We start from the raw sequence: 23403 nt of genomic DNA, 5'->3' as shown, positions 1-23403 counted from the left end.
AAACGCATCATAACGTTTTTAAAATCTTATTTTGATTATAACAATTTTATAGAAGAAGTTTCGCTGGAAATTAAACTCATCATAACATTTTTAATTTCAGGAGAAACTTAAGAAAATGTCATATGCTTCAACGTTCCATCACTTCAAAAAGGAAAAAGCTTCAGAAGTTGCAAAACAGTTCTGTGAGGGAAACAAACTCTTATTCAAGCTCCAAGTCTCTGACCGTTCAATGTCATGTCATCAGTCAGATTTATTGAAGACAAACTTTGAGCGCCTAAGTTAAAAATTGATTGCAACCAGTTGCCCAACACTCAAATCAAAAGGCAACCAATTGAATTATATTCAAACCAGATCACGTGAAGACAATTTACTTCAGCTAAAGGCACGCTGACCAACGAGGAAAAGTACAAGCCGTCATTATCAAATTTCCAAATTGTCTCATTTCTGAAAAGTAGCCCAAAGTCTATCACCACCTACTAGCTGAAAAACATCACCTTTATAGCTAAAGGATAGACTTGCTACTAAATCCGCACTAAATGAAGCTACCAACCAAAGCCATTTGAATCAACGGTTTGATCTCACCTCACAACGGCTACAACAACGGTTGGATCTTGTCTCACAACGGCTACAACACTAGCAAGCGAGTATTTAAGGCACTCTTGAAGATTTGAAGAAGAAGAAGAGAATTAATTCTTAGAAAACAAGTATTCAAGCATTCATTCCAAACTTCTCAAAAGCATTCAAAGCTCAAGCAGAAATTCCTAAGAGTCAAACACAAGCTTTTATTTGTGCAATTGAAAGAGAGAACCTCGTACCTTAAAAGAGTCAAATCTCTTTATTCTCTTCTCACTTAGTTTCAGAACTCTTAAGTGATCGATCCAAAGTCAGATCTGAACCCAAACACTTAGAGTTTCAGTACCATAAATTCTCTACCACTACTCTTGAACGAAGAGAAATTCTGTAGAGTCATTTAATCTTTGTAAGATTATTGGAGAAGTCCTGACCAATACTTGTAGGAGGAGTCCTGTAGAATACTTGGAGGAGTCCGTGATAAAAGTTGGAGAAGTCCTGTCGAATACTTGTATTGGAGAAGTCCTTGATACTTGCTAGTGAAAATCTTGGTGGTCGCCAAGTACTGGACGTAGCCCAATCGTTTAGGGTGAACCGGCATAAATCTCTGTGTGCTGATCGTTCTGCTTTGCTAACTTATTTCCGCTGCACTAAACAGTTTACGAAAAGTCATACTTAACGTTTTCTTAAAAGAACTTATATTCTTTTCATAAACCAAAGTTTTAAAACGTAAATTTCAAGTACACAATTCAAACCCCCCTTTCTTGTGTTACTTATTTGCATCTCAATTGGCATCAGAGCATAGTCTCTAGAAGTAACATCTTAAACAGGTGTAGAGTAAAGATCCATGGCAGAAGATCTAGCAATAGCTACGAGCTCATCCACCAACAAGCCTCCATTCTTTGATGGGACCGAATATCCCTACTGGAAGACCCACATGCAACTATTCATTGAGTCCTCAAACTACAAACTGTGGGACATCATTGAAAATGGCAACATCGTTCACAAAGATGATGCTGGAGAACCTATCAAGAAAGATCAACTGATAGAAGCACAACGCAAAGACTATCAACTTAACTCAAAAGCAAAGTTATTTCTTCTATGTGCACTGAGCAAATCTCAGCTGGACAAAGTTGATGGACTAGCGACAGCCAAAGAAGTCTGGGAAGCTCTAGGGCTTGCCTATGAAGGTACAGCGAACGTCAGACAAGATAAAGTAAGTTTACTTGTGGGTGAATATGAGACCTTCAAGATGAAAGAGAATGAAAGAATTGATGACATGTTTGGAAGATTCCAAATCATCGTTAATGGCCTTAGGAATCTTGATCGCAAATATGAAAGTGTTGATCAAATCACAAAGATTCTAAGATGCCTTCCTAGGCGATGGAGACCCGAAGTCACTGCTATTCAAGAAGCTAAGGACCTTAGCACATTGAGACTGGAAGATCTCCTCGGATCTCTGAAGGTTCATGAAATAGAACTTGCCCATGACGAAGGACTGAAGAAGCAGAAGAACATTGCGTTCAAAGCCAACAGTTCCTGTAACACCCCGATTTCGGTGGCGTCACTTTAGTAACCAAAAGTAAACTTAATGCGGAAAAACGTGAAATATTTTTTTTTTCGATAATAACTAAGACAAGACTGAATTAAATAAAACCCAAAAGCGAAAAGCAATAGAACTAATATACAATATATAAACAGCCCCCACTGTAGTAGTAACCTCGTCATGAGTAAACCTCCAGTGACGGAAAGAAAAGTGTAACGCCCGAAGGCAATATATACAAACCAAAAGAAAAGGGTGAAGTGCCCGCAACACCATCCCTCAAAACTGAGAATCAGCTGACCCACTGGCCTGAGAATAAGACTTCCTAAGTCCAACCAACTCTCTGTGATTCCCGTAAGGAAACCACACAAAAAGCTATAGGCGGATCTACCCTGTCCCCTAAGTAACAAATGAAGCAAGACTGTCAGAGCTAAAACTCTACTCCTACACTAATCCTAACTCGAGGAGCTCATACCAACACTCAAAACTATGTGCTAGCATGATCGTCGTCTGAATCAGAATCCAGAACGACCAAGTCTACTAACCCTATCCGTCCTCCCCTCGCAACCGCAGTGCGCTCCGATGCTGGACTCACGGGCTTAGGGCCCGAACCCTGATCATCGATGATCGCAACGGTGGGTGCACTAGACCCTGCCGAAAGCACTCCCACTGGAATCTCCTCTGAGGGATCCTCCTCGTCTGAAGACAATGGTGGTGGTGGTGGTCCTCCAAGTCCTGGTCCACAATGAACGCCCGGTGGCAAGTTGAAGCTGATAGAGCATGGCCTCAACACTCCTGACCTCAGAAGTCCTCCGCTATCCACGTGATCCTCCATGATGCGCCCCGAATACGTCGCTCGATGGCTCGCGGGGTCAACCACCCACGACCCGGGGTCGTCTTGATCGATCATCTCATACCTAATCCCCCCCGAAGGGTGGACCAATACGCAATATTCATCTGACAAAAGGCGTTGTCCGCCAAAACACACACAAAAGACGCGAGGGTCAACTCTAAAGAACTATGTAGATAATAAACCCAATAGGTACAAATAATAGATAGCCACTTAGGCTTATAACTAGAGATATCATTCCTAGGGTTGCATGTTCCACAAAATCATAACGACAATAATAACAATTAGCATGTTCCAAGTAAGTTTATCAAATAGCAACCACACTCATCAACTAAGTCAGTATGCATGTTGCGTGATATGTATGCAGGTTAACCCAGTCAACCAATATGCAATCCGGAACGGATGGGCATCAACGGATCAGCCCTTCACCAGCCACGGTGGTGCCATTTCGGCCCGCGTGCCTCTTACTCCAACAGGGGTAGTCAGATCAGCAGTAAACCCGTAGGTCTGCCATTTCGGTCTGCTACAAGAGACGTCTACAAACGCTCTTTCACGGCATTCCGGGTCTTATGACCATTTTGGAAACCGACGAGGTCCAGAGTACGTCCTATGTTAATACCTCATTAATGTTGCATGTATGCAAAATGATTAGTCAAACAACGTCTCCGTCCTCACTCGACACGTCGCCACGTGTTCTAGGGAAGTTAAAGTCTCTAAAAGCTTACCCTAAGGTAAAGTCGATTCTGCGACCAAAAGACACACTTCACGACAACACATAGCTGCTCCAACAGCACAAGAGTATCACATACTCGGGAACTATCAATTCCCCGGACTTATCCCCAGGATAGCCCAACAACATAGCTGCTCCAACAGCACAACAACCAACGCTGCTCCAACAGCACGACATCAAACGCTGCTCCAACAGCACAACAACGACATACTCAACACTTGGATCCGACGACACTCCTCGTTTTCCAGAATTAAGATTCCACTTCCAATGCCTTCCTTCGAGGTTGTTATCATTACTTAAAGATTTAGAGGTTATTTAAGGTCTTATGAATTTTCTTTATAAAATAGATTCCATTTTGTCTTATCGCAAGTCTTATACATTTGCAGGATCTACCAATCCCAAGTCGCTTCCAGAGGATGTCTCGATCCACTAAACAAAAATCAAGGCCCGAACCTCGTTCGTCCTATCAAACTTTCTCAAAACTCTCAAAATAAAATCGGCATGACCTGCCCGCTATTCTCACCATTCAGAATCTCAGATTCCAGTACAGAGCATATTTAAATCATCACAATCAACAACATGTCATATATCAATAAATCGCATCATAAACACTTAGCACTTAGCATATAAAGCATGCACCACACATCCTAGATTACCCACATAGCACATAGCATGTAAGACAATCTCAAAAACATTCAGTAGATGAATCATCTACATTGTCAGCCGAAGCCTCAGAAAACATTTTCCAATCACACACAATTCCAGTGCATAAACAGTAAACAATGTCGAAACATCGACCCTAAGCATTAACTAGAGATTCAGTGAGAAGCCCTCACCTGAAAGTTCTCCAGAATGATCAACTAGTGCTTCCTCGCACTCAAAGTGTTGGTCCTCGGGGAAATCCTCAAAAGCACCTTTACAATAAAATCACAGAATACTGTCAGAATCTATCGGAAACTAAGCTATCGATACTTACTAAGGTTACTCGAAGTAATCTATACCCTAAGGTACGATAAACTAGCGCGAAAGGACAAGTTTTCGGAAAAGGAAATTTCCTCCTCCCCCTCTAATAGGCTCGGCCACTTTTCACAATTAAGGGGCTCGATTTTTCTTCGATCAAACTTGGTTCCTATGCTTTCATAAGCCGTAACTAAGGGTATTCTGAACTCAGAAAAATTATCGGATCAAAAACTGTCGCAGGGGTATTTTGGTCATGATTTTTAACATAGGATTTTCAAAACTGAAATCCCAAAAATAAAATTTTGCAGGGACGTCACCAACGACGTTTATGACAACTAATCCTACTAGCACTAAGCTAAGGCGATAGTTTTCAGCCTAAAGGTTGGAACTTTACTCAAAAACTACATAAATGGGTATTTTAGGCTAGAATTGATTCCGGCGGAATTCCGGCGGCATAACGGAAAATCTAATCCGGCAGAAGTGATCTTGGGCACATATAGAAGAGGTTTAGAATCAGAAATGAAAGATTCAGGATAGTTTTTCAAAAACCCATAAACTATCCACTCAGAAAACTCTACAGAAAAGCTATGGAAAAAGCGATCGGAGGTAAGGATTAGCGACTATACCTCGAAGCCTTGAAGCAGCAACTGATTGATCGACGATCAAGCAAGGTTTGAACAAAAACTCTTCTTCCTTCTTCCTTGTTCTTGGCCGCGGGTTTGAAGAGAGAAAATGGAGGAGAATTTGAGTTTTTCTTCCTTTCTTTGCTATATATAGAAGGTGGAAATTCGCGGGAAAATGAAAGTTTCGCGAATCTGATTTTTCCGGCGTCATTCTCCGTGAATTAATAGATATGTTTTGGCAAAAGAATTCCAAAACTATAAAGAGGTCTCCTTGTATTTTTGGCAACTAATGCATAGTCGGTATAAAACTATTTTACCCGATAAGTTGCTTTTTGCATCGAATGTCGGAATATAAAACTTCCTTCGGAAGAAAGATTGAAATCATCAAGAGAAATGGGTGTACGCGTGTAGAATATTCATTTGAAGCTCTGAATAGATAAAGTCTTCATTGTCGAGAAATTCTAGGGTTTTGAAATACCAGGGTTTCGGTTTCGGCAAACTTCCGATGATTGGAATCGGACGTTCGTAGATCCTAGAGTTTCGCCTCGAAACGATTTTGATATATGGAAAAAGAGAAGTTCTAACATTTCTCTGAAGATTTTTGGAATTAACTTCCGTCGTGCCTAAAAGTGAAAATTAGCTATATACTAGGGTTTCTGACCTAGGTTTAAGCGTAAAACGTTCGTGCTATAACTTTTATCGATCATAATGAAATCCTTGAACTTTTCCTGAACTTTCTCCTTCATAAATATATTTCATTTAATAAACTTTCGTTCAGGTTTCCCTTCACATTACATCAACCCTAATCGTGAATAAGAAGTTTATTCACTTAGCATGAACTTAAAAACTCGGGCCTTACAGTTCCAAAGCTATTCAAGTAAAGGAACAATCTGAAGAAGAAGAATCCTTAGAAGAACTGTCAGAGGATGAACAAGCTCTCTTCAACAGAAAGTTCAAGAGGATGTGGATCAAACAACAAAGAGGAAAATGTACATCAAAGAAAGACAACAAACGAGAATCAAGTCTGAAAAAGAAACCCTTCACACACAAAGGTGAAAGCGGCTTAAGTGCAGACAAAAGCAACATTACGTGTTTTGAATGCAAAAAGCCGAGTCACATCAAGCCAGATTGTCCAAGACAAGCTAAAAAGTCTATCAAGAAACCATACTACAAGAAAAAGAAAGCTTTAGCAGCTGGATGGGATGATTCTGAGGACGGATCAGAAGACGACGATGAAGACGATCATGAAGATGCACACTTCGCACTCATGGAATCTGCAGACAGTTCAGACGATGATGCGGACGATGAGGTAAAACCCGAAAACCTTAAAGAAGAATTCAATGAACTACTTGAACACTCGTATGCATTATCTGAAAAATACAAAGTTTTGAAGAAACAGTTTGCTAAGTTACAACTAGAACATGAAAAGGTTTTGACTGAAAGGAACAACATAGCTAAAGAAAATACTGCTTTAAAGGAACAAGATCTTGCTAAGGAAGTAACTGCTTTAAAGAAAAAAGTTAAAGTCTTAATTGATGATTTATCTACTTTCACCATTGGTCACGATAATCTAGTTAAACTGTGTGGTAACAATCACGAACGATATGTAAAAGTGGATTAGGTTTTGATAGTGAATCAGCCTCACCTAATGGAACCATGTCTGATATATCCTTTACATCATCTGATTCTGGTCAAACCAAGTTTGCTGTGAACTGCATAATTGACCGAGATGAAAGGAAAACCTCTTATGAAAAGAAGGTTCCTCCTAAGTATGCTACTAACCCTTCAGAACCCAAGAAAACCTGGGTACCTAAAAAGTTAATCATCTCTGTTGCAAAGTTATTTAACAGAACGAAGGAAACACCAACAATGGTACATGGACAATGGATGCTCGCGTCACATGACGGGAGAAAAGTTTATGTTCCCAAAGATCCAAACTAAAAAGGATTGTGGATCAGTCACCTTTGGAGGGAACCAGAAATGACTCATGGTTGGAGAAGGTAATGTTGGTAAGGAACCACTCCCTGTAATTAATAATGTTCTGCTAGTTAAAGGGTTAAAACATAATCTACTCAGCATAAGTCAATTATGTGATAGTGGGTTCACTGTTTCCTTTAATAAAGTGAAGTGTAGTGTCACTGATACCGATGACAAGATCATCTTTGAAGCTCAAAGAAAAGGAAATCTATATAAGACGAACTTGGAAAATCTGGCAAATCAAAATGTAACTTGTCTAGTATCATCAGAAGACAATACTTGGCTTTGGAATAGGAAGCTAGGGCATGATTCCTTAAGGTCCATCACTAAAATCATAAGTAATGACTTAGTACGTGGTCTGCCAAAACTAACTTTCATATCTGATGTTACATGTTCTGCTTGTGTTCAAAGCAAACAGCATCGTACCTCCTATCGTGCTAAAAACTTTGTCAGCACTAGCAAACCTCTGGACCTTTTACATATGGATTTGTTTGGACCTACTAGAGTAGCTAGTATCTTGGAAGAAGATATTGTTTTGCCATAATCGATGACTACACAAGATTTTGTTGGGTTTTCTTCCTAAGAAGCAAAGATGAAACCTTCCAAGCATTCAAAGTTTTCAGCAAGAGAGTTCAGAACGAAAAGGGCTATTGCATCACAACCATTCGCAGTGATAGAGGAGGAGAATTTGTAAACGATGAATTCGAAAAATTATGTGAACAAGAAGGCATTACCCATCAGTTCTCAGCTCCCATAACTCCTCAGCAAAACGGTGTTGCTGAACAGAAGAACAAGTCACTTCAAGAAATGGCAAGAACGATGCTAAGAGAAACTTCTCTACCAAAATACTTTTGGGCTGAAGCTATTGAAACTGCATGCTACATCCAAAACAGAATATCTATGCGACCCATGCTAAAGAAGACACCTTATGAATTATGGCGAGGAAGACGTCCAACCGTATCGTACTTTCATCCCTTTGGTGGCAAATGTTTCATCCTCAACACAAAGGACAATGTTGGAAAGTTTGACAACAAATCTGATCAAGGTATTCTTCTTCGATACTCCTCTCCCTCCAAAGCATATAGAGTTTTTAACTCTAGGAAAAAAGCAGTCGAAGAATCCATCAATGTCAAGTTTGACGATCACTCTTCTGAATCTACTGATCGTTTGGAAAGAGATTTTTTAAATCTTGATCTATCTAATCGAGAAGATGAAGAGATCTCCAAGGAAGCTCAACCATCTAACGCCACACCTGAAGAACTGTCAACTCCATCTCAACCAGCATCTCCAAAACTGTCTGACCAAGTAATGACTTCAAGTAGTATTTCTCTACCAAAGGAGTGGAAATACAAGTCTGATCATCCACCGAAACAGATTATTGGAAGTGTCTCAGAAAAAGTGAAAACAAGATCAGCTTTCAGAGAAGAATCCAACATCGCATTCATTTCAGAAACTGAACCTAAAACTGTGGATGAAGCTCTACAAGATGAAGGTTGGATCCTAGCCATGCAAGAAGAATTGAATCAGTTTGAGAGAAGTGAAGTCTGGTCACTTGTGCCAAAACCCAAAGGAAAATTAATCATCGGTACCAAATGGGTTTTCAGAAACAAGATGGATGGAAATGGTAAAGTTACAAGGAACAAGGCAAGACTAGTAGCTCAAGGGTACAATCAACAAGTAGGAATTAACTACACTGAAACTTTTGCTCTCGTGGCAAGAATTGAAGCCATTCGCATTCTTCTAGCATTTGCATGTCAACACTCCATCAAACTATATCAGATGGATGCCAAAAGTGCATTTTTGAATGGAGTAATTGAAGAAGAAGTCAATGTGAAGCAACCTCTAGGATTTGAGTAACCATCAGCCTCGGAATATGTATTCAAACTCAAGAAAGCTCTCTACGGTTTAAAGCAAGCTCCAAGAGCATGGTACGATCGGCTAAGCAGCTTTCTTATGAAGAACAGTTTCTCAAGAGGAAAGATCGACAACACACTATCAGAAAACATCTGAAAGATGATTACATCCTTGTACAACTGTACGTTGATGACATCATCTTTGGAGCTACCAGTGATAAATTGTGCAAAGAATTTTCCACACTCATGCAAAGCGAATTCGAGATGAGTATGATGAGAGAACTGGAATTATTCCTTGGTCTACAAATCAAGTAAGAGAAAGACAAGATCTACATACATCAGACCAAATACATCAAGGATATGCTCAAGAAGTACAATATGCACAACTCAAATGAAATGAGCACACCAATGTATCCAAACACCGTTCTGGACAAGAATGATGAGAGTTCACCAGTTGATCCAACATCGTACAGAGGAATGATAGGATCTCTCCTGTATCTAACATCAATCAGACCCGACATCATGTTCAGTGTTTGCCTATGTGCAAGATTCCAGGTAAATCCTCAACAATCACACCTTAGTGCAGTTAAGCGAATATTCAGATATTTAATAGGTACTGCTAATCTTGGTCTCTTGTATGAGAGAGGTAGTGATTTCAAGTTAAAAGGATTCTGTTGAAGGTATGAAAAACGATAGAAAGGGGGGTTTGAATAGCGTTTTACAACTAAAAACTCAATCCACTGGAGATTTAAATAAATCTCTTCAAATACCAATGATAAAAATGCAGAGATAAGAGATAAGAAACACAAATGATTTTATCCTGGTTCACTTGATAAATCCCTCAAGCTAATCCAGTCCACCCGTTAAGGTGATTTCTTCCTTCTTAGAATGAAGGCAATCCACTAATCAGAGTTTTGTTACAACTGCACTTGCTACCTGCAAAGTGACTAACAATACAATGACTTAGCTATCACTAAGATTCACTCTCTTAGTCTTCTCTAGGATCCGATCAACCTTGATCTCCTAAAGGTAAATCAAACAACTGTTTGAATGTATTGGGTTTACAAATAAGTGCTTTTTCAAAAGCTGATAGTAAACACACTTAGTTCTATTTGAAGAAAGATTGCTAAGAAGATTTGAAATATTTCTTGCGCGTGAATAAGTTTCTTAGGCAGCATCTTTCAATCTTCAGCCTCTTTATATACTCCAAGGATTAGGGTTTGAACGTTGCATGGAGATGCTACCGTTGGAGGGCAGTTCTGGAATTTCCAGGTTCTGCTATGGCTGAATCAGTTAGGTAAGGTCATCAGGAATGGTACAATTGCTTTTGTACTTTGGATAGCAACATGACCTTCAACCTTGTTGACTTCTGATCAGAGTGATGCTTGATCTTGGAACTTGTGAAGCTCGATGATCAGAGTCAGAGGGAAGCTTGGATCCTCTGACCTTTGTACCTTCTGCTTCTGGACTCAGAGGAGAAGTACTTGGTCTTCAGAGCCAGCTTACTCTTGGACTTCAGAGTCTTCACTACTCAACTTCTGATGCTTCAGAGCTTCTGATCCTTCAGAGCTTCTAATCCTTCAGAGCGTCTGATCCTTCAGAACGTCTGATCCTTCAGAGCTTCTAGTGAGCTGAATCCATATCAGAGCTTTGTAATCTTCAGATCTTCTGAAGCTTGATCTACTGTTCAGATTGAACATAGTACGTGCGAAAGCGTTGCAGAGGTTTTTCTTTGAGCATTGTTCTTTTGATTCTTGTGAGATAGGTCCAGAGTCTTGGCCTGTCATTTGAACACTCAGAAAACAACGTTAGAGTACCATAATTGTTCATACTTAATAGTTAACTTGTAATCATCAAAACATACAGTTGTACTACTAGATCAAAACTTGATCTTACATCTGTGACGCTGATTATGCCGGAGATAGAGTTGAACGAAAGAGCACCAGTGGAGGATGTCACTTTCTAGGAAACTGTTTGGTTTCTTGGTCTAGCAAAAGACAAAGTACCATATCTCTATCTACTACTGAAGCTGAATACGTTGCAGCTAGTTCATGTTGTACTCAACTTCTATGGATAAAGCATCAACTTGAAGACTATAATATCCATGAGAGCAACATACCTTTGCTTTGAGACAACACAAGTGCCATCAACATAGCAAAGAATCCAGTTCAACATTCAAGAACAAAGCATATTGAAATCAAACATCACTTCATTAGAGATCTAGTGGCAAAAGGACATATTGAAATATCTCATGTGCACACTAAAGATCAACTTGCTAACATTCTCACAAAACCATTACTGGAAAGCAGATTTACTGATTTGAGAAGAAGAATTAATATGCAAACTGCATATTAAAGTAACCTGGAATTCTCTACTGTTCAGTCACATCTGGCAGAGTATTTGTCAAGTTCAACGTCATCATATCTATGGCACGTGATTCAACAGTACTTTTCTGAAAAGTCACATCGTATTCATTGTGGAACAGTTATTCAATCAGCTTTAACCACGTGTGTAACCACAACCCATTATTTAATGATTTCTCTATCCAAAAGAAACCGTCATTGCACATACTTCCAAAACCGTCATTCCATAATCTCAATCAACCATATCCCTAAGATATTTTGGAAATAACTCCACACGCTATCTCATTTGCAATTTACACTCTCTCTCTTCCAAGAAAAGCAACCCTATTTTCTCTGCAAGTTTCCCTTCATCTTCCAAAAACCCAAATGGCCGGAATCCTGGCAACCTCCTCCAAAGCTCCTTCAAAGAAGGGTGGCAAGTCTCCTTACACTACCGTTGAAATGGAAATCATTCAACGTCGGACGGAAAGAATCAACCATCAACGATCCGTTCAACTCCAAGAGGAGAGTCAAAACTAAGAAACTGGGTGAGAATGGTCTTGTGTCACCAAGGTATGGATATGAAGGTCTTTCCCTTCGTGAAGATGGCAGGACTCGCTGATCTCCTGTATCAAGACTGGGAGACTGTGTACAACAAGGCACAGCGTGAGGTTTATGTGCCTCTTGTCAAGGAGTTCTATGGTTGTGTTGTGGTGAAAGACCGGCAAACGATCAAGTCCAAGGCCAAAAACAAGATCATCAACGTCACTCTAAAGGACGTTGTTGAGGCTCTCAATGTGAGCCTTGATGAAGGAGAAAGGTACTCTCCTGTTTGGCTGACAAAGGTAGAGGACTCTCGGTGCATATGGAAAAACCCAGAAGACCCTCTGCTGGTGGAAGTTAGCAACCTCAAGGATGAGGTAAAATTCAACAATGCTCTGATTAGCAAAGTTGTCCTTCCAAAGGATGACGCCAGAGGCCATGTCAATGCAAATGCAAGGTATGCATTGTACAAAATTATCAAAAGAGTGAAAATCAACCCATCTTATTTGATGTGGAGCTACATGCTCAACTTTCTAGAAACTAGAAAAGGATACCTTCCTTTTGGTTCCTTGCTGATCGTGATCTTTGAGAAGAAAGGAATCACCACTGAGTTCTTGGCATGCAAGTCTGAACAGTTGGATGAAGATATCATTTGGCCTACGCCAATCAAGTTGGGAGATGTGAGCAAAATGAATATCTCCTATGATGATACAGAAGTTCCTGAGGAATATCTGACAAAGAAGAAAAGAGCAGTTAGAGGAAAAGAGAAGGGCAATGCCACTGCTAAACTTGGCAAAAGTAAGAAGAAGAATATGAAAGAACTGTCTGATCAAGTTGAGAAGGAACCAACTAAGAGAGTTGTTCCTGCTGCCTTGAGGATTGCATCGTATCCTGAGGACGAGATTGAACAGTCCAGGATCGTACCCAAGGCACCTACCAAGGAACGGTCCATCAGAATCACCAAAGGTTGAGCACCAGTACAGTTGGAGTCTCATCCTGTTGCTTCAAGAACTCGATCTGGAAAAGGGTCCCCTGCAAACAAGCTTGCAGAACCCAAGAAAAAGCTTAAACGCTTGAGGAAGCAATTTGAAGATGAACCTGCTGAAAAGGCTCAACAGCCTCTGTACCGTAAGAGAAAGATCTTGTCAAATGAACCTGATGAGCCAATTGGTGAAGAAGACATAACTTTTCACACCAAACTGACCAACTCCATGGCAACCACTTTTCCTCAAACTCAAACACCGGAAAGAATCCAGCAAAGTCAGTCAAAGCCTAGTACCGTTCGCACCCTTTCTCAAGTGAGAAAGAGGCATCTTTAGACGCTTGTGTCCTCCGCTATCAAGCGTAGGCGCATTGCAAGAACCACCAAGGCTGGTTTTATGGATTTTCAAGAGAAGCTGATTAAACGAATTGAGAAGGCTCCAAATCATCACATTTTCAGATGTAGGCTACAAGTTCCAACTGCAAGCAAGTAAGGTCCCAGATTGGGAACAATGGAAGATTTGCGCCACTGAAGGCTATGTTGGCACTATGCCATTCTCTTTGCTGAACATAATCTCTTCTCTAATTGTTCCCTTGGGAAATTGGATATTTATACTACTTCCAACCAATATTCCGGAGATCGTTTTGCACCCAGAAAGGCTTCATGTGGTCAAGGGGAAGGCTAAGCTTCAGGAAGAAGGTGAATGTTCAGTTCCACTGAACAAAGATTCTGCTGCTGAACAACCTATTATCTTCTTTGATAATGATGATGAAGATGAAGATCCGGGCAATGAAGACGAGACTGATCATGAAGAACAACCTATGGCAAACCAATTTGTCAGCAGAGAGGATTTCGAAAATCATCGGAATCACATCAACAACCTCTTTTACGATCTCACCTCCAAGATTGATCAGGTCCTGAATCGTTTTGGCTAATGGCCACTCCCTATCTTTCTCTCTTTACGCAGTTTAATTATTGAACAATTGCACTATGTTACTTCCTGCTTTGAATAGTCATGTTTAATGTACAAGCTGTTATCTATGATATGCATGTCTTGTTTTACATGATTAGCTTAGGCTCTAATATCGTTTCTAAATATTTATTAGACCGCTTTTTAATAATGCCAAAGGGGGAGAAACGGTATAGAAGAGTAAAGGGGAGAACCGCATATATTTACAAACCGTACAAATTATTTATTCAAATATCTTTAACTAAGGATATTTCATTCAGGGGGAGCAAAGAAAAGAAAGTCAATTACAACATAAGCTTCAAACTCTATCTTTTTGAAAACGTTGCTTAACTTAGGGGGAGTTTAAAATTTCCACAAAGAACCATAGTCTACTATCCTCTAGTCTTTTCTATAAAACTTGTCATTATCAAAAAGGGGGAGATTGTTAAGTTCAAACACATCATAACGTTTTTAAAATCTTATTTTGATTATAACAATTTTATAGAAGAAGTTTCGCTGGAAATTAAACTCATCATAACATTTTTAATTTCAGGTGAAACTCAAGAAAATGTTATATGCTTCAACGTTCCATCACTTCAAAAAGGAAAAAGCTTCAGAAGTTACAAAACAGTTATGTGAGAGAAACAGACTCTTACTCAAGCTCCAAGTCTCTGACCGTTCAATGTCATGTCATCAGTCAGATTTATTGAAGACAAACTTTGAGTGCCAAAGTTAAAAATTGATTGCAACCAGTTGCCCAACACTCAAATCAAAAGGCAACCAATTGACTTATATTCAAACCAGATCATGTGAAGACAATTTACTTCAGCTAAAGGCACGCTGACCAACGAGGAAAAGTACAAGCCGTCAACATCAAATTTCCAAATTGTCTCATGTCTGAAAAGTAGCCCAAAGTCTATCACTACCTACTAGCTGACAAACATCACCTTTATAGCTAAAGGATAGACTTGCTTCTGAATCCGCATTAGATGAAGCTACCAACCAAAGCCATTTGAATCAACAGTTTGATCTCACCTCACAACGGCTACAACAACGGTTGGATCTTGTTGGACAATCTGCAAGTGTACAGATATCTCTGGGTTTTAATATCAAATCCACAGGGATTGTGAGAGTTGTAGGTTTAAGCACAAAGTTTGTAGTTGCAAAAGCAATAAAATATTCAATTGTTTGGTTTGGTTGTTGTGACAAATTGTCAAGAATGTAATTGTTAAAATGATGAAAATATCAATTGATAAAAGTGCCTTGGGTTATTGATCATCTAATCCACTCTGGCCAACCTATCCTATGCAAATGAGACCTTGATTCATTCCTTGTTGTTCTAGCCTAGTTAACTACTTGTTGATGCCTCATACAAGCAATTCACTCAAACTGAAAGTTAGGCCCAATTCCTTGTGTACCTAATCATGCATTTGAGGCTCTAAGTTCTTTATGTTCATGCCAACAAAACCCAACCCTTCCTCTATTCCTAGTAGCAAGCATAGAAGGGTCAATCTCAATTCATGTCCCCAAACTACAACAATCTTCCGATATGATTATAGTCTAGTCTATAGCAAGATGTACATTCAAGCTAAGCATGCAAATGGAATTGAAAATGAAGGTAGAACCAAGAACAAAGGCATAGAAATAGGAATTAAGATAAAACTTCCAGCTAGGTAATACAAAGTGTAAACTAGCCAAATCGAAAGCAAAATGTAAACTAGCCACTCATGGCTAGTAGATCCATACAAAGAAATATAGATAAAACCTAGGTAATACAAAGTGGAAGCTTCCCACAAGCCCCAAAAGAACTTCCTGAGCTTCAATACTTCCCACGAACAGGGGCGCTCAAGCGCTGCCCTAGGGCGCTTGAGCACCCACACGACAGATGGAAACTTCCAGCTACTGGAAGGCTAGCGCTTGAGCGCCAGGCTTGGGCGCTGGAGCGCCAGACTCACGATCTGATGGCCTTTTAAGCTTCTTGTAACCCCCCTTTGAATGTTTCCATCAATTCTTCATGCTTTTTGGTCTTCCCTCTTCACAAGTTATCAACTGAAAGATTAAGGACCAAGACAAGAAGAAAAATCAAGAAATTCAAAGGGCTTTTAATCACCATGGTCCCCATAATTCCATAGAAAATAAATGCAAGTCCTAAACTTTATGAAAATGCAAGAAAGACCCTTGTAAAACTACATAATTACTAAAACTAAACAAAATCCCAAATAAAGATAAAAATGCATGAGAACACATGAAACACTACATGAGACAAAAAGAAAAGACTCAAAACTCACTACAAAATGACCCTAAAATCCCTACTAAACGAGGGTCATCAGATCTTGTCTCACAACGGCTACAACACTAGCAAGCGAGTATTTAAGACACTCTTGAAGATTTGAAGAAGAAGAGAATTAATTCTGAGAAAACAAGTATTCAAGCATTCATTCCAAACTTCTCAAAAGGATTCAAAGCTCAAGCAGAAATTCCTAAGAGTCAAACACAAGCTTTTATTTCTGCAAGTGAAAGAGAGAACCTCGTAGCTTAAAAGAGTCAAATCTCTTTATTCTCTTCTCACTTAGTTTCAGAACTCTTAAGTGATCCAAAGTCAGATCTGAACCCAAACACTTAGAGTTTCAGTACCATAAATTCTCTACCACTACTCTTGAACGAAGAGAAATTCTGTAGAGTCATTTAATCTTTGTAAGATTATTGGAGAAGTCCTGACCAATACTTGTAGGAGGAGTCCTGTAGAATACTTGGAGGAGTTCGTGATAATACTTGTTGGAGAAGTCCTGTCGAATACTTGTAATTGAGAAGTCCTTGATACTTGCTAGTGAAAATCTTGGTGGTGGCCAAGTATTGGACGTAGCCCAATCGTTTAGGGTGAACCAATATAAATCTATGTGTGCTGATCGTTCTACTTTGCTAACTTATTTCCGCTGCACTAAACAGTTTACGAAAAGTCATACTTAACTAGACAGGTCACGCCAGGCATGACCTAGGCGAGACCTTATAGTCAGAGAACCTCGGTTTGGCGAGTGTACTTACGGATATGCATGTATCGGGTTTCGACTTAAATAGGTTTTGGACTATGAGTCAGGCCCATAGAGCATAGGTAAGGCCCATTTGTAATAGATTAGGGTTGATGTAACAACCCCACTATAAAAGGCTAAAGACTTCATTGAATAGAAAAGTTCTCATTTCTACTTACATTTATTGTGTCTGTGGCTCAGAACCCTAGACCATAAACCCTTCGATTTGGGGGCTCTTGGCCGTGTAAGAACACTTTTTGGCACCCACCGTGGGGCCGACGGACACAATAGAGCATAGGTAAGGCCCATTTGTAATAGATTAGGGTTCATGTAACAGCCCCACTATAAAAGGCTAAAGACTTCATTGAATAGAAAGGTTCTCATTTCTACTTACATTTATTGTGTCTGTGGTTCAGAACCCTAGACCATAAACCCTTCGATTTGGGGGCTCTTGGCCGTGTAAGAACACTTTTTGGCACCCACCGTGGGGCCGACGACAACACCATCAGTCCCACTACAGTGAGAGCTGGCTGGATTTACCAGAAGAGCGGTTGCGGCGAGATTGACGGAGATTCATTTCGAAGCAACACCATTGCCGACTGCTACTGGACAACCGAGCATGGCGGCGAATGGGGGTGAAAACCTAGATCTTTGAGAGATCTTGGATAGGCTTGACACGATGCAAAGAGCGAATGAAGCTTTGCAAACTCAGGTGACGGAGTTGACGCATGGCAAGACGGATCATCAAGGATCTGACCGTCACACGACGACTACGGTGGTCAACTTCCAACCCTTCTCACAGGAAATCGCAGAGGAGGAGATCCCGGAGCACGTAAAGACGCTCGCTCTAGATTCCTACTCCGGATCTTCAGATCCAAAGGAACATCTGGTTTACTTCAACACAAGGATGGTAATCGCTGGAGTGAACGACGCAGTGAAGTGTAAACTACTTCCGTCCACCTTCAGGAAGTCTGCAATGACTTGGTTCACAACTCTTCCTCCTGGCTCAAATGCCGATTTTACGGAGTTCTCGACGCGTTTCTTGTCTCACTTTTCTACGAGCAGATCTGTGCAGGCCACAATAACGGCTTTTCTAACGGTTATTCAGCGAGAGAACGAATCGATTAAAAGTTACATGACGCGGTTCAATGAGTTGTCAGTGTACTTGGAGGATTCAGTGCCATCGGTATGTGTCGCAGCCTTCAAGAATGGACTCAGGGAGGGGCGATTGAACGGGAATCTGAAGAGGCACCAAGAAACCTCCATGGTAGAAATCAGGGCGAGAGCACGAAGTTACATCCTAGAGGAGGAAGATAACCGTCAGAAGCAAAAGCGGGATGGGACTACATCCCTCAAAGGGGCGACACATCTAGGTCCCGCTTCCAAATTTAATCAGGCGAAAACGAATCGTCCAGGTCCGTATCAGGCGCGACTTTCGACAAGGCCATCCGCCCCGAAGCCTTTAAAGGTGGTGAATGCGGCGGAAGCATCGAAAGAAACTGGAACGGCCGGCATGAACGCGACATGTGGCGGAACAATGCTGAACGCGCCAGTTTCGGACATCTTAAAGGAGGCTACGTGTCTGTAACTGATATCATTCCCGAGGGAGCGGTCCAGACCACCAGTGAATGATGATTCGAACAAGTGGTGCGAGTGCCACAGGATGAACGGGCATGTGACGGTCGAGTTTTGGACCTTGAGGCATGAGCTGGAGCGTCTAATCAAGAAGGGTTACTTGTTGGAATTTGTGGCGGACACTGGAATCAACAACGAAGTGGCGCCAGTGGAAGAGGCGGACTTGGATCTAGATGAGCCACTGGGGCGCGTCTGCAGTATTTCAGGGGCTTCAGCGGTGGAGGCGAGACCGTATCCGTCCGGAAGAGATACTCGCGCATGGTCAACTCGGTCCATGCTGGGCAGCATGGCTTTGTTCACCCACCAATCACATTCACACCAAACCTTTTTGAAGGAATAGCCCCGCATGAGGACGATCCAATAGTGGTCCTGCTCAGGATAGGGGCGTATGACACTGAGCGAGTGTTGCTGGATCAGGGGAGCTCAGCGGATGTCATTTATTTATGGAGATGCTTTCGAAAAGTTAAAGCTGGATCCCGCAGTCTCAAGCCCTATAGCGGAAGCCTGGTAGGTTTCGTTGGTGAGAAGGTGGCTGCCCGAGGATGGTTGGAGCTGGAAACCATTTATGAGCGGGGTGAGAACGTGAAAAGGGTTCAAGTAAAGTACTTAGTCATTTCATGTGTCTCGTCCTATAATGTCATCATAGGGCGGAGGACTCTGAACAAGATAACAACGTGCATTTCAACAGCACACTTGACAGTAAAATACCCCCTTAGTGCCGGAAAGGTGGGAGTGATAAAGGTAGATCAAGCCGCAGCAAGAAGGTGTTATGAAAAAAGTCTTGCGCTTTATAGCATTTTCGGGGACAAGGGGGCCAAAGAAGGACATCGAATCTTTGAAGTTGGTCCTGACATTGACCCGTTCTTGGATCCCAGAGACGACTTGAGAGACGAGGTGGCACAGCCTGTGGAGTCACTCAAGGACTTAAAGGTGGCGGGGCGCGTGCTTAAGATTGGGACTGCTTTGAATCAGGACCAGGAGACTCGTCTAGAGAAGCTCCTTAGCGAGAACCTGGACCTGTTCGCTTGGTCTATCAAGGATGTACCTGGAATCGACCCAAGTTTCATTTGCCACCAACTCGCCGTCATCTAAGGTGCGAAGGCGGTAACACAAAAGAAAAGAAAAATTGGTGAGGAAAAGATAAAGGGAATCCGCCAGGAAACAAACAAGCTTCTGGAGGCGGGATTCATAAGAGAAATTAAGTATCCAACATGGTCGGCTAACGTTGTGATGGTGAAGAAGGTGAATGGTAAGTGGAGAATGTGCACGAATTACACCGACTTAAACAAGAACTGCCCCAAAGACCCCTACCCGCTCCCGAGTATAGATATGCTTGTCGATGGAGCTTCAGGTCACGCCCTGCTAAGTTTGATGGATGCATACTCAAGATACAATCATATCAGAATGCATACTGATGATGAATCCAAGATGGCTTTTTACGGCGAGAAGGCCAATTTCTGCTATAAAACCATGCCTTTAGGCCTTAAGAATGCGGGCACGACTTATCAACGGCTGATGGATATGATTTTTAATAAACAAATGGGGCGGAACATGGAAGTATATGTCGATGACATGGTGGTAAAAAAAATGTTCGGTGGAGCACATGAAGTTGATCTTGTAGAGGCATTCGGAGAGCTGCAGAAGCACAATGTCCGTTTGAACCCAGAAAAATGTACCTTCGGCATTCAGAGCTGAAATTTTTTAGGTTTTATGATCTCGCAAAGTGGAATTGAGGCTAATCCTGATAAGTGCAAGGCTATCAAGGAAATGCGAAGTCCATCGAATGTAAAAGAGGTCCAAAAACTAGCAGGACGAATCGCAGCTTTATCGCGGTTCCTCCCTCATTCAAGCGAGAGGTCCGCACCTTTCTTCAAGTGTCTTACGAAGAGCGCGACCTTCCAGTGGACTGACGAGTGTGAGGAGGCTTTCGCACGCTTAAAGTGTCTCCTGTCAACACCACCTGTGTTGTCAAAGCCAGATATCAAGCTTCCCCTGATTCTCTACCTGGCGGTGACTGATATGGCAGTGAGCACGGTTTTGGTTCAAGAGGTGGAGGGGCGGCAAAACATAATTTACTTTGTCAGCAGAGCGTAACTGAGGTATCAAAAAATTGAGAAAGCAGCGTTCGCTTTAATCACTACGGCGAGACGTCTCTGCGCTTACTTTCAATCTTGCCAAGAGGTGGTGCACACTAACTTGCCTTTAAAGCAAGTTCTGCGAAAACCGGATCTCGCAGGACGTCTTGTGTCTTGGTCAGTCGAGTTGACAGAGTACTCGGTGACATATGAGCCTAGGGGGGCGGTTAAGGGACATGTTTTGGAGGATTTTGTTGCGGAATTGACACCCGCCGTGACCCCAGCAGAGGAGGTGCCCTGGATTTTGTCAGTTGACGGGTCTTCGAATTTGGCTGGAAGTGGGGCGGGTGTTGTATTGGATGGGCTTGGAGAAATTCAAATTGAGCAATTGCTGAGGTTCGAATTCAAAGGGATGAACAACCAAGCTGAGTATGAGGCCCTGATCGAAGGTTTGAAATTAGCTCTGGATGTTGGAGTAAAGTCTTTATCGATAAGAAGTGATTCTCAGGTGGTGGTCAAGCAAGTGTTGGGAACCTACCAAGTGCGGGACGAGCAGCTCGGAAGATATTTGACAACTGTTAAGCAATTGATGACCCGCTTTGTTAAGGTGGACATCAAACACGTCCCTCGGGAGCAAAACACTAGGGCGTGTGTTGGCCAAATTGGCAAGTACCAGAAGGACGGGAAACAACAAGTCCATCATTCAAGAAACTCTGTCGGGACCCAGCGTTGATGTTTTGTCTATCATGCTTATCGATGACCCGATCGATTCATGGATGTATCCAATTCTGAGGTCGATGCGGGCGCCATTAGCAGGAAGCTGTTGCGAGATTCACGAAGGTGTTTGCGCGACGCATGTCGGAGCGAGATCCTTGGCCATAAAGGTTCTAAGGGAGGGATTCTTTTGGCCAACTTTGAGGTGTGATTGCAAAAAGTATGCTAAAAGGTGCGCAAAGTGTCAGCTCTTTGCGGATTTTCACAAGACTCCTCCTGAGGACTTAACCACTATGGCGGCCCCTTGGCCTTTCGCTATGTGGGGAGTTGACTTGGTAAGGCCTTTTCCGGAGGCGAGAAGCCAGACAAGGTTCATTCTTGTTGCGGTTGACTACTTCACAAAGTGGATTGAGGCTGAGGTCTTGACAAGCATTGGAGCTCCTAAAATCAAATCTTTTTACTGGAGAAAATTGGTGTGCAGATTTGGAGTCCCATCCGGCATCATCTCGGACAATGGCACGCAATTTGCGAGTCGCCTTGTCAAGCAAATCTATGAGGAACTAGGGATTCAACAAAGATTCTCGTATGTGGAGCACCCTCAGACTAATGGCCAGGTGGAGTCTACAAACAAGGTTATCTTAAAGGGCCTTTTCAAGAGATGTGGCAAGTCTAAGGGGGCATGGAAAGATGAATTGCCAGTGCTTCTGTGGTCCTACAACACGACTCCTCAGTCTGCTACCGGCGAGACCCCATATAGGCTAGTCTATGGGGAGGATGCCATGATCCCCGTATAACTAAGTGAAAGGACCTGGCCGGTTGCAATTTTCAATGAAGAGGAAAATGAAGCTTACTTGAAGGCAAGTCTAGACCTATTGCCAGAAGTCCGAGAAGACGCAAAGGTTGTTGTGAAACAACGGGCAGCCACAAAATACAATGCAAAGGTTGTTCCACGACAAATTGAAGAGGGTGATCAGGTTCTACGGCGAAAAACGAGGTCGAGTGATGACAACAAGCTCACCCCAAACTGGGAAGGACCCTTTAGAGTTCTGAAGATGATTGGCAAAGGAGCTTATCACTTGAAAACTCTGGAAAGGAGGCGCGTCCCGCGTTCGTCGAATGCCGCCAATCTCCGCTTTTATTATAGTTGATAAAGTACGACGAGGGGCGAAAATAAGTGACGTACTCTTTTTCCTTCCCGACTGGGGAGTTTTTAATGAGGCGTCCAAACCATGAAAAACAAAGCAACCACCCCCTAGTTTCACTTTGTTATGTTTATGATGAGTTTGTAAAGATTTTAATGACAAATGGATGATTTGAATGACTAGTATAAATGAATGATATTGCAAATCGATATCTCGAACACGACCAATATTATGTGGCCAACAATAAGGCAAAGAACATATGAACACGTCATTAAAGACGAATTTCGTGCAGCGTAAGTTGTACTGCCAAACCCGGGCTGGTCCCGTCAACTATATGTTGGATAGTGGCCACACGGTTCAGCGAGCTAGGAGCCACTTCATGTGACTTGGTTGTCACATCTTCAAACCTGGGCGGGTCACGCCAGCTATATGTTGGATTATGGCCACACGGTTCAGCATGCTAGGAGCCGTTTTATGTGACTTGGTTGTTCGCATCTCCAAACCTGGGTTGGTCCCGCCAACTATATGTTGGATAGTGGCTGCACAGTTTGCGCTTTAGAGTTGCGACACGAATCGAGGCATGAACGAAAGAGCCTCAAAGGATTGCAAAATACGTCAAGTTTTAAAGATATTATGTGCATCCCAAAATGTTTTGATTTTTTTTTCCTTTTCAGTTTACCTTAAGGAGCTAATTACAAATGCTTGTTTTATCTAAGTTCGAAATCTAAGTTTTCAGAAAAGAACAAAAGATTTGTACTAAAAATTAATCATGGCATGCAAACACTATTGAAACAATTGTTTTGAAAATGGTAAACATTAGCAGGATGCAGGAAAATATACGACAGAACTTCAAATGGTCAGAATTACAAAGCTTCGAATGTTCAAATTA

The 23403-nt window shown here is 41.7% G+C and overlaps 2 protein-coding genes across 2 annotated transcripts; both read left to right on the top strand.

Annotated features, from left to right (window-relative positions):
• Positions 1–1417: 1417 nt before the first annotated feature.
• On the top strand, positions 1418–6897 carry LOC130736536 (uncharacterized). Its single transcript, XM_057588357.1, has 2 exons — positions 1418–2091; positions 6138–6897. Exons 1-2 carry the CDS (start codon positions 1418–1420, stop codon positions 6895–6897), a joined length of 1434 nt encoding a protein of 477 aa, XP_057444340.1.
• Positions 6898–17627: 10730 nt separating this feature from the next.
• On the top strand, positions 17628–18536 carry LOC130736535 (uncharacterized). Its single transcript, XM_057588356.1, has one exon. The coding sequence runs from the start codon at positions 17628–17630 to the stop codon at positions 18534–18536; it is 909 nt and encodes a 302-aa protein (XP_057444339.1).
• The last annotated feature ends 4867 nt before the right edge of the window (positions 18537–23403 follow it).

This window comes from Lotus japonicus, chromosome 2, assembly GCF_012489685.1.
Source record: "Lotus japonicus ecotype B-129 chromosome 2, LjGifu_v1.2".
Taxonomy (NCBI): Eukaryota; Viridiplantae; Streptophyta; class Magnoliopsida; order Fabales; family Fabaceae; genus Lotus; species Lotus japonicus.
The sequence above is the reverse complement of the archived record's forward strand: the minus strand, read 5'-3'. Positions and strand labels throughout refer to the sequence as shown.